A 12,138-nucleotide genomic window follows, 5' to 3' on the forward strand; every position below is an offset into this window, starting at 1 on the left:
AGTCCCATTTGTTTATTCTTTGCCTTATATCCCTTGCCCTAGGGGACATATTGGTGAAAATATTGCTGCATAGGATATCTGAGATTTTCCTGCCTGTGTTCTCCTCTAGGACTTTTATGGTGTCACGACTTATACTGAAGTATTTTATCTATCTTGAGTTTATTTTGGTTTCTGGTATAAGTTGGTGGACTACTTTCAATATGTTATCTCACCAAAGGGGAGCTAGAAGAATGCAAAGGGAAATTTTGTCTGGAACTTGCCATTGGGTCTCCCAAACTTCAATAAAGTTGTCAGTGAACTTATTATCTAGAATTTTCTTTCCTTCCAGATCTAAGAATTTGGAAACATTTTAGGCTGAAATGGGAGACAAGTTCCCTCTGACTTTACATGCATAGAAATCATAAAATTTTAAAAAATAAATATAGAGGACAAGCTCAAAAGAAAGGAAAATCCCCAGATGCTAGAAATGAAGAACTTAAAATCCAAGTGATAAGTGGGAATCGACCTAGATTCATATATAGCTTCAGGGTCTGGTCCCTGGAGTTTTAGTGTCCATCTGGGAATAGAGATTTGTTTTCCAGTTTTTAAGGCAAGAGTATATGTGGGTGAGGGACAAAGACCAGACTGTAATTCTCTGCATGAAGTCTGGACTTGGATGAGCTGCCCAGTCAGTGAAAGAGACTTGGAAAAACTATCTAATGGTCAGGAAAACAACAAACTTTCTATCAGGGACCTCAAGTAGGAGTGGTAGAGAGTAGATAAAAAGGCCCCAAGAAATGGAAACCATTGACCCATGTTATAATTATACATTAGGGAAATTTACATTATTTAGATACCATGGAAACTCCTACGTGGGAAATTACAAGGACCACTGAAATCCCTAGGGCTGTGGCAGCAACAGAAATGAAAAGGCACTGACTGTACTTTCACAGCACAGCATACAGGACTTCTACAGGGAAGAGGAAACAAAATCCTCCTGAAGATGTGATCATCTTCAAAAAATTACAAACCGTACAAAAAGATACATTTTTATGAAGTAGAGTCAGGAAAATAGGATATCTACCATCCACCCAGAAAAAAAATAGAACATTCCAAGGGCAAGTAAAAAATATTAAAATAAAAAAGTAAAATCATTATGAAAGATTAGGATATTTTGAAAAATTTTGACATTTGCAAAAGAACAAAAAATAACATCTAAAAACTAGAATACGAAAATGATAATTGAGTGGATATATTAAAAGCAAATTAGACATAAGTGAAGAGACTCTTAGTTAACTGGAAAATAGGAGTACGTCATCCAGAATTAAGGAGAAATAAAGAATAGAAAATGTGAAAGTTCAATTAAAAAATACAGAAGACAAAACTCTAATAGAAGTTCAAAAGGGGAGAACTGAGGGAATGAAGAAAAACAGATAATGGTTAAAATTTTTGAAAAATGAAGAGAGCTATGAGAAGTACAACTTCTGAATAGAATGGCTAATAACTAATTCACATCTAGACTTAGGTTAGCAAAACTACATAACATCTAAGATTTCTGATGGAAGATTTCTAATCAGCAGCAAAATAAACAGCCTGTGGAAAAACAGCTTCAAAGAACTAAAGGAAAATAACTGTCAATCCAGCTAATTACCATCCCTCCCCTATTTATTTCTTAATTCAATGGAGAGATGTATGCCTGCAGAAGAGACACTTGCAATGGAGCAGTTGGAATTAGCAAACACCAACAATATCTGGGAATATACTTAATTCAGTGGAATCTGCACTTGTGTTTCTGAAATGTGAGGTGGAACAGATGACCTAGACATAAGGCTCCAGAAGCTTTTGCCTTTGCACTATTTCTAGCCAAAAGTTGGACTTTTCAGTGGCAAAGGCTAAGGCAGAATTATTTATGGAGATGTAAAGTGAACTTTACATAAAAAGCACAGTCATTAAAACTGAAGTCTCTGGAATCAGACTAACAGGGATCAAAACCTGACTCTGCTTGTTAAGCACTGAGTGAATTTGGTCAAGTTACTTTACTTCTCTATGCCTTGCGTTCTGCAGCTGTATCTAACAAATTAGAAAAGATTTAATAAGCAGAGATATGTAAAGCATTTGTATCCAGCACAGAGGCATAGTATCCAGCACAGAGTAGGTGCTTATTAAAGCCCAGTTTTTACCATCATTTAATTTTGACCATAGTACTGTAATTTGATTACATACAGGGCCCGGCAGAAGTAACGCCTGCTTGAGTGTGGTTGGTAGGGTAAAAATATGGGTGTAATAATTTATAGTTTTATGTTGAACATTTCACCTAAAATGTCATATGGTGTGCTTATGTGTGATATTGTTACATTACAGAATTACATGTTTATGATTTTGTAATAAAATATTTTATATAAAAAGGGGTGTTATTTGTGCTGGACCGGATAGTTTGAACAAGTTATTTTGAATATGACTACTAAAAACTAAAATATAGGAAACATACTCTGACATCTACTGAGCAGCCCACAGTCCATGATGGATTTCCCAGCACTTGATTTTGGCATAGAAGATGAACAAGTGAAGATTTCCCAACACCTGTAAAAGATACAAGAACTGTAGTCATACAAGACACATGCCAAAGTCTATTATGGCAAAGGTATAACTGGAAATATGCAGCACTAGTGGTATGTAAAGTACAGTTGTTTAAAGCGTGTTCACACCATACCAACCATTTAATAAGATTTATCAATAAATAGATGGTCAAGGAAAGTACTCTCTAAAATTCACTTAATAAGGGCTTGTTAAAACACAGAATGCTGGGTTCTGCCCCCAGTTTGCTATTCAGCAGGTCAGTTGCAGAGCTCAACACTTTTGCACTTCTAACAAACTCCCTGGTGATGATGATGCTGCTAGTCCAGGGGCCTCCTCACTTTGAGAACTACTGTTCTAGGGCAATCTCATGTGAACCAATCCTTTCCTTTTGAATGATTTCATCTGTTCAGACTATTTATTTTTTTAAAGATTTCTTTTATTTATTTTGAGAGAGAAGGGAAGGGAGGGAGGAAGGGAGAGAAACAAACATCACTGTGTGAGAGAAACATCAATTTGTTGCTTCTCCCATGCAACCCAACTGGGGACTGGGCCACAACCCAGGCAAGTGCCCCGACTGGGAACCCAACCGTGAACTTTTGCTTTTCTGGATGGCGCTCAACCAACTGAGTCACTCCAGTAGGGCATATTCAGCCTATTTTAGAATTGTACATTAACATATCCTGAAGGTAATCCTCCATCCTGATCACCAATGGAGAGGTCCCTCCACAGCACCCTGTTAGGTGGTCTTCCAGATTGTGCTTGAACACTGTCAGTAATAGGGACTCACCATTTCACATTTCCTTATCTGGACATTCCAATTCTCCCTCAGTAAATTTTAAAAGGCAGACAACTACTTGGCCCAGCTTTACCCTTTAGGGAAAAAGCACAACTCTACTTCCTCTTCCACATCACAGCACTTTACCTTAAGGCAGCACTTTATTTTCCTTTAGTTTTCCTGGGTTCAGAGCAATCTGTATGAGGGGGAAAGAAAATGAGTTCTCCCTGTATATTGATGGAGTCACTCATTCAATTAACAGCATTTTGATGCCATTATGTCAAGCATGGTTGGTGAATTTTTATGCATCATTAGTTGTATCAGAAATTTAGATGCCGGGGTGGAGTGGCTCAGTTGGTTGGAGCATCAGGGCACACACCTAGGTTGCGGGTTCAATCACCCAGTCAGGGCACATACTGAAGACAATCAATCAATGGTTCTCTCACATCGATGTTTCTCTTTCTTCCTCTCCCTTCCTCTCTCTCCAAAAGTAATAAACATTTCCTCGGGTGAGGATTAAAAAAAAAATTAGACTATTTCTTTGTGAGTTTTCTTTGCATTTTTATGTAGGAGCCTATCACTTTTGTTTTTTTATTACATAAAGTTATATTTACAGACAACTGGAAAGTATTTTTAAAAAGGGGGGAAAAAATCACCTGAAGAGCACTATCGTCAAAATGTAGGTTTAATTCCATAAGCAGGGTTTTCTATAAGCAGATTATTATTGTGAAGATATACATGGTGTACTTAAAACAATAAATCAGATCTGTTTACAGATCTGGTTCTGTCTGCAATATACTACCCATTCTCCCCCAGCCCTTCCCTCCATTGGCCGGCCTAATGAATTAATCTGTCAACACTCGGCATCATTCTAGTTATAAAGTCTTTTCTGATTCCACACAGAGAGAACTAAGTACATAATCCACCATCCTCTGGTTCTCCAACTGTACCCTGTAAATTTTTTCAGAACACTTAAAACATTGTTATACTTTTTTGTTTATAGGTTTTATATTTTATTCACTTTGTTTAATTTTAATTTCTTGGAGGATTGAGATTGGGTTTTACTCATCTTCCCTGCCCCACGCACCCCTAACCTCCAGTACTCAGAACAGGTTCTTAATTAGTATTTATTTAGTGACTAAAGTTTTCCATTAATGCAGAATTTCCCTAACATATGTAATGTCTCCATTGTAGTTCAGAACACTGACATAACAATTTACTTAACCATTCCCTCATTATTAGATATTTAGGGTGTTTTGAAATTTTCACTACGCTAAGAAAAAAATTTGTTTAAACTTTTGTTTACAGTTAAAATTACTTCATTGGTATATATCCCCAGAAGTGAAATTCACATGTAAAAGGAAATAAACATTTAAAGTTCTTAATATATATTGATGACTTTCATCTGGTTACTGTGCCACCAGCCATACACATACGCCTGCAAGTTTTGTTGCACCTCAACGTTATGTAGCTGCTTAGTGTTATTTTCATGATCTCTTTATATATTAGCTGTCTCATGTAATTGAATCAAACATTTTCCCAGGTTTCCCTTTTATTCTCTGCATAGACATTTATTTTTGTCACTTAAACTTAGTTTTTTGTCTTTGTATTGACTGCACTGCATCTGTGATTTCTGGCGCATGCTGTTGATTTTTGTGTTGGCATGTAAGTTTATGTTAGAGGCACATATCTAAGCAGTTTCCAGTCTGATGCAAGGTTTGAGCTTCTAGTTAATCTTAACTGTATCAGAGTAAGCATTTTTAGGCAGTAACACCTACAGCTCTCCATGAATCAACTTTGGGTGGTAAGAGTTAGCTAACACTGAATGAATTCTAAACAGTAAGAAAAATTGACATACCAGAAACAACGGCTAACTATTCATTTCTTTAAGAATTTTGGGAGGTTCTGATTCTATGATTTCGCTATTAGGACTAAATTAGATTTAAAAACTCATTGATTTGTTGGGGGGAGGGACGTGGTAAAAGGCCCAATACAATTAAATACCAGCTCCGAAAATAGTTGTTGGTAATGTATTTAGCACATCCCTTATATCTGAAAGAACAAAGAGTCAGCATGTGCCTATTAGTGAGACTTTCAGAATTCCTTACTAAATCATCAAATATCTCCATGACACAAAACAAATCTCTAAATCCCTTTGTATATTTGTGAAATCCTCCAAGTTTCATGAGGGAAATAATCCTTTACTCAAAAGTAAACTTTGAAGTTTGAATACAAAGGCTGATGAAGTGTAAGAAGTATATTCTAACCTGTCCAATAGCAAATCACTGTTAAAAGGGAAATGATAAAAAAGCAGTAACTGACTTTACACAAGTAGCCTAACATCACTGACTGTGTAACAAGATCAGTCACTTTTCTGGTGGGCCTTCTGTCTTATGTTTTACAATTGAGTTATAATGAACAGTGTAATGAAAAAAGCTTACTAATTTCCTGATCACTTCTCTTCAATACAGCAGCCAATGAAACCCTGTTATGTAATGCATTGATTCCAGTTATAACCCTAGCACCTAATACAGTGCCTGTTCTGCATTACATATATAAGTGTTTGGGGGGAGAAAAATGGACTATTTCCAACAATACCTAACATGAAATAACTGTTTGATGCAATACAAAAGGGAATTATAAAAGGAAGGGACACCTACTTCAAATATCATTGAACTGTGTTAGCTCTGTATTTCAGTTGTAAATCCTACGTGGTGATTCTCTTGCCAAATTAGACCACCATTACTTTCTTTATCTGTAAAACTGAGTGATTTTATTAAACTAACTTCAGCACGACCTCAAGCTAAAGAACTGGAGCTGACATAAATGTTTTATTTCATAATGTAGCTTTCTTAAGAGAATTTTAAAGAATGCTCTCTGTAAAATATTTTATAATGCAAGAAATCTTCAGGCAAGGTGAAAATGTTTTTGACCTCTTCCTTTCCGCAACTATGCCATTCAGTTCTGTAAGGGTAGTTTTCAAGCTCTTTGGGGTATGTTCTGTCCATTTCCCAGCATGTGGCACAATCTCTTTGCTCACAACACATACTCAAAGGTCAACTCCTGAAAAGCACATCTACGAAATGCAAGGTTAGCATTTATTCCAAGTTCATGAGAAGCGTAGGAATGGAGGTCATGGTGAGAGGAAGGATAGAGAGGTAGGAGAGAGAAATGCATACTTTCGAGTTCTCAAATGTCCAAAGGTGTCAAAAGAATTCTAATACTAGCATTAAACTGGGCTCAGCATTAAGTCCTAGCTACTTCATAATATGGCCCTTATCTTAATATCTCTATTTCTTACAACCTAGTACGTAATGGTTTTCAATTAAGATCAAAGAGAACAAACAAATCAAGCCCAATTCAGAGAAAAACAGGACAATCATCCAATATTTCATTTCATAATATAGCTTAGTATTTAAGTATGCGGACTCTGGGTTCAAACCCGTTCTGTCAGTTACAACCCTCCGCAACACTTTTCTCTTGAAGGCACGGTCCTAACTTGTTTCCCTAGCACCGCGCCCAACAGAACACGCAATGTCCGCTTATCTTTTTAAAACAAAGGAATTGACCACACGAGCCAAGTTACGATCGTCTAGGAGACGATCGTCGAAAGCAGCGAAAGTGGAGAAGGGCCGGCACTCCGCGGCCCTATCCGCGCGAGGCCACCACATCGTCAAACACAGCAAAGTCCTCTGGGAAGTGTAGTCTTTAGGCTTTGAGAAGGATTTCAGCCGCGGGCCGGAGCCTGTTATTTGGCGGAGGGAGGAAGTATTAGTTATCGGGTGATTTAAAAGTGTCAGGAGCCCAAGAGTTGGGTTAAGCAGCTCACCTGAGTCTCCCAACACCAGTACCTTCACCCGATCCAGGGAGGCCATCTTGCCAATGCCTTTCTGGGGTTAACGCCTGTTCCGGATTGTAGGCCAATCAGAGCTGGGTATGTAGGGCCGACCCTTCAATTTCATTGGCCAATCAGAGTTTGACTGTCTTCATTGATGGCTTCAGTGTTCTGATTGGCCGACCTGGTTAAAAGTAGCGAGTAGTGGTTTCCAAAGCTGGTCGCAGAAATAAGGCGTTTACTTTGTCGCACGAGTGTCGAGACTCGTTTAAGCCGGTAGTTGAGGCGCTGAGGGAAGCTGTAGTGCGAGTGTTCGAGGATTCGCTTTGGTAAAGCTTGTTCCCTGTTCCTTGTTCTGGGTTCTCTGGCCCGGAGTCGCATTCAAGGTTTCTCCTCCTTTTCGCTCCTTTCTCTTTAGCTACCCTTGTCTGCTTAGCTACTGTTTTGACTTGGTCCTCCAAAGAACCACGGGAGCGGCCCGTGTGCGACCTCGGGTGTGACGGGCTCGGCTCCACCGAGTGTGGTCCCTGGACTCAGCTGGCAGAATCCGCGGGAACTGGGGGTCTTGCAGTGTGGGGAGGAGTGACCATTACTGAACCGGGCTCGTGGAGGGCAGCTGGGTCCAGAGGTTCCGCGGTGGTATGCAGCTGCCTTACGTATGAAGGCGTAGAGAGTACTATGAGTAAAACGTGGTAACCGAGAAAACTACAGTTAAATGTATAGGATCCACATTCTTACAGAACTGAAATAGTAGTATACTGAAATAATCTTCTGGATTAATAAACGGGACCGCCACATCCTTTCCTTTCTCCTTTTATTTTATACCGGCAGTCAGCATAATCTTTTAAAATTGCGAATTTGAGCCTGTTGCTTCCAGCTTAAAATCATTTGGAGTTTAAGAAGGTTTCCAATAGCTTGTTTTTCTACTCTGGAAGCAGCAGTGGAGGGAAGTAAATTGGGGGGAAGCTGGCAGGGTGGGCATGTTGGGAGAACAAGTGCTTAGGAGATCTATTGAAAGTTTTGTGGAAGTACTTGACTGGCTGGGCTGGATTCTGCAAAGTCAAGATGAACACGATATCCCTGCTCTCAGTTAAATATGGAGAAGTACAAGTCTATTTACTGCAACGAAGAACGTTGGGAAAAGTTATGGGAACTCGTTAAAGCTATTAAGGGGAATCCGGATCGGTTTTTCTAAGGAAATTCCTTTGAGATGTGAAGGATACTTAGGAGAACAGAGTTGGGGCAGAGAGAACAGCATGTGCAGAGGTCTGGAAGTGGGGAAGGCATGAGTGGCTGATGGAATTGAGAGCATGCCAGTGTGGCTGGAGATAAGACTGACAGGGATAGACAGTGCAGAGAATTCTTTCATTTCAACTTTGTTTCTCCAACCCTGTGCCTGGTACACAGTAGTTCTTCAATGATTGTGGGATTAGAGTACATAGGATTTAAAAACAAGATCTTTCCGGATCTGTGCTGGGTAGGAGGTAGGTGAGACTGGGAGGGATTTAGACTCAGGCAAAAAAAAAAAAAAGAAAAAGAAAAAAAAAGAAAATAGGGCCTACCGTTAGAGGTCACACACTTAAAAATTTCCAGAGGCTAGCCAGTCAAGCTCTTTCCCTGTTTAAAAGTGACAAATGCTTTTCAGCTTATTTTTTCCATTTGGAAACCTGATCTTTTCCTCAGAAGTTTCCAAGAGGAGCTGAAACTTGAGATTTACATGGAGTCCCACTACTTTTAAATGTTGACACATAACTCAGAAAAGTTTCAATACATTCTTTTGATCAGACAATGTGGCAGAGGCTGCCAGTTTGGGACCTCTGACCTAAATAATATAAAAAATGCAGAGATTGAGTAGGAGATTGAGCATATGTGGGGAAGTAGAAGTGATAGAGGAGAGAAGACAGGTCAGGAAGGATGATTTTAGAAGGTAGACATTTTGAACAAAGTGGCGTGACTTCTTTCCTGAGCTCCAGTTTCACTTTTTCAGCTACGTGCTGGACATCTTCACGGGAATATTCTGTGGTATTTCCTCAAAGACAAGCAACTATAAGTGAATGCCTCACTTCTTCCAAACCTGTTCTTCAGGTGTCATACTATTTTTCATAGTAGTGCTTTTCCTAGTTACACTGCTTAAAACATAGCTGTATCTTATTGTTTAATGAGTATAGCATTTCAGTTTTTCAAGGTGAAGAGTTACGGAGATGGATGGTGGTGATAGTTACACAACATTATGAGTGTATGTAATACCACTGAACTATATACTTAGAAATGGTTAATTGGTAAATTTTGTTACGTATATTTTACCTCAATAAAATTTATTTTAAAAACCCAAATAACTATCAGTATTTAAAATTTTCCTACTTTTTTACTCCATTTCCAATATATTATTCGGTCCTTTTGATTTTGTTTCTGTAATAAGTTTCATTCATCCTGTTCTCTTGCAATTTTTTGCTCTCTTTCTTCGTTCAGGTTTTTTGCTCTCTTTCTTGGTTCAGGTTTGACTACTGTAGTTCCTAATACTTCTACAGTGTGTCCGTCTTCACTCATCTCAGTCCATTCTTCATAGTGTCATAAGAGTCACTTTTCAAAATAGGGGGCTGTATTATAAATGCCAGTACTTAATGGAGCTCATGATGTCAGCTCTGTAAGCAGCCTATTTTACATGAGTTATCTCTAATCTGTACAGCATCACCTTTATGAGAAAGGCACTGTTAATCACTTTTTATGCATGAGGAAACAGACTGAGAATTTTCAGGGCCACAAGCTCGGAAATGGTGGAACTGGAACTCAAAACTCAAAACTGTTTGGACTGCAGAGTCCTCGTGTCACTCCCTTGCTCACATCTTTAAGACCACCTCAGTTGTTTCAGGAAATGGAAACAGGCTAAATAAGGGGTACAGGGTCTTGCAGGATGTACGTTGGCAGGGTGTGTAATAGCTAGTCACCAGGTTTGTCTGGTGCAGTGGTCAGGGACTTTTTCTGTTTACTGGAGTCACCTAAAGAGCTTTTAAAATAAGATGATGTCTAATATGACCCTCCCAGACCAGCTGAAACAGAATCTCTGAGAATGGGGCCCAAGTGGGTATTTGAAAATGCTCCCTAGATGATTCTACTTTACAGCCAGGGTTGAGAACCATTGATTCCAGGTATGGAGTGTATATGTTGGGAGTTTAGGGACGGGAATACAATAGTAGGAAATAATATTGGAAAAATAGGTTATTTAGGTTATTTTGTCATTTGTATGCCATTCTTTGGTCTGTTGGATGTTTCTGAAGCCATATTTTGTGTTTTGCCAATTGTTGAACATGTTAAAAAAAAATTGAATCAACCATATTGGGAAGGAGAACAAGATGCATCTGACAGTATGTTATGATACTACTTTGATGTTGAACCCAGGCACTCGCCTGGCACCCTTGAGCCTTGGGATAATAGGAAGGCTGTAGGATCACAGGTTTGGATGTAGGTGCTACTTTGTTATCTCTTATATAGTCATGCCTGAGTTTTTACAATATGAAATATGTTCAGGGTCTGGCAGAAGTAACACCACTGAGTGTGGTTGGTAGGGTCGTGAATGTCTCACACGAGATGGACAGCAATTTGAACATTTCACCTAAAATGTCATGTGGTGTGCTTGAGTGTGATATTGTTATGTTACAGAATTACATGCTTATGATTTTGTAATAAAAGATTTTTATGTAATTAAAAAGGGTGTTATTTGTGCTGGACCCTGTATTTTTTTATTATAAATAACTTCCCATCCTCACCCCAATTATGTGTATAGATTGGTTATTTAGGAATCTTTTTAGCACAGTACTGTAGATATGCAAATATCTCTCATAAAAAGAGATATTAAATCTAATAGGGTTGATAACCACAGATTTTAAATAAAATGTTCAGTAGAAACTGGTGCTAACAGAATATGATTCTTTATTGGAATAGTTTAATGGGATATCTGTTAAAAATGTCCCTATGGTGTATGGAATTTCATTTGACGTAGTCTGTGTGGATAGCCTGACCATATTTAGTTTGGGACATATTAAATCAATATGGAATCTATTATTAACAAGAGCTTCACAAGCACATTACGTATATTCTCATTTATTCATCACAACAGCCTCATTGAGGTAATTAATATTGTTATTTCTCAGAGACTAAAGTGTAGCTTGTGGTGGTTTATGGGACTTGCTCAGGACCATGCAGCTACTAAAACACAGGCTCTCTAAATCAGAAACCCAGAGCCCATGCTTTTTGACGATTACATGAGAGTCTGCCTCATGCCATTCTGAGCTTCTGTAAGACAGATTTCTGGGTCATGACATAAGAACTGGGTACAGTTGCTTTGTTCTGCAAGGCTTCCAGTATTTAAGAATATTTTGGGTTCCTTTTTTTTTAAGTACTGGATGGTATTTACTTGGTCATTGGATTTAACTTTGCAAGGTTGGTAAAGCTGGCTGGATCTAAGTGTTCATTTCTTTCGTATTTATAACAATTTTGCTAAACACCTAGTTCGTGGTTACTTATGTGTTTATGGGTTTGTTGTTATTTTATTGTGAGAACGTGGCTGTGTAAAACATTCTAAAATCTATCTTGGTCGAAAAATTTTACTCAAGAAATAAAGACACTCTAAGGATATACTAACTGCTAGGCTTCTCCAGGGGTTTCCAACGTCCCCAAAGATGTACAGCAGCGATTTTCAGCTGGTGTGCAGCAATAATATTTAAAACATGCCATACCTGACTAGTCAGAGGCACTGACCTCTTTTCCCTTAGACTGTCAAATTAAAAAAATGACAACAGCCAATGGAACAATAATTGTCTGGTGTGAGTGAATCAAAATTTTACCTATTTTTTTTTTTCAGACTGGCAAAAAAAATATTTTTGGTGTGTGGCAGAATTTTAGTAATTAGTTTATGTGTGCAGTGAGATGAAAAAGGTTGAAAATTCACAGCTCTGTAACAATAAGAATAGTGTGA

General features: G+C 38.4%; 2 protein-coding genes across 4 annotated transcripts in view; one reads left to right on the forward strand and one right to left on the reverse strand.

Moving 5' to 3' along the window:
• The window catches only part of RABL3 (RAB, member of RAS oncogene family like 3), a 49,993-nt gene extending 42,758 nt beyond the window's left edge, over nt 1-7,235 (reverse strand). For all 3 annotated transcript variants that reach the window (XM_045186018.2, XM_024578182.3, XM_045186020.2), the window contains exons 1-2: nt 7,161-7,235; nt 2,468-2,559 (exon numbers count right to left, since the gene is read on the reverse strand). In XM_045186018.2, coding sequence (XP_045041953.1) covers nt 2,468-2,559; nt 7,161-7,206 — 138 coding nt within the window. In that variant the 5' untranslated portion in view covers nt 7,207-7,235. The remainder of the gene's footprint in view (nt 1-2,467; nt 2,560-7,160) is intronic.
• Nucleotides 7,236-7,368: 133 nt separating this feature from the next.
• The window catches only part of GTF2E1 (general transcription factor IIE subunit 1), a 46,050-nt gene continuing 41,280 nt past the window's right edge, over nt 7,369-12,138 (forward strand). The window contains exon 1 of the mRNA XM_024578076.3: nt 7,369-7,495. The gene's annotated coding sequence lies outside the window, so the exon portion shown is untranslated. The remainder of the gene's footprint in view (nt 7,496-12,138) is intronic.

This window comes from Desmodus rotundus, chromosome 2 (assembly GCF_022682495.2).
Source record: "Desmodus rotundus isolate HL8 chromosome 2, HLdesRot8A.1, whole genome shotgun sequence".
Lineage (NCBI taxonomy): Eukaryota > Metazoa > Chordata > Mammalia > Chiroptera > Phyllostomidae > Desmodus > Desmodus rotundus.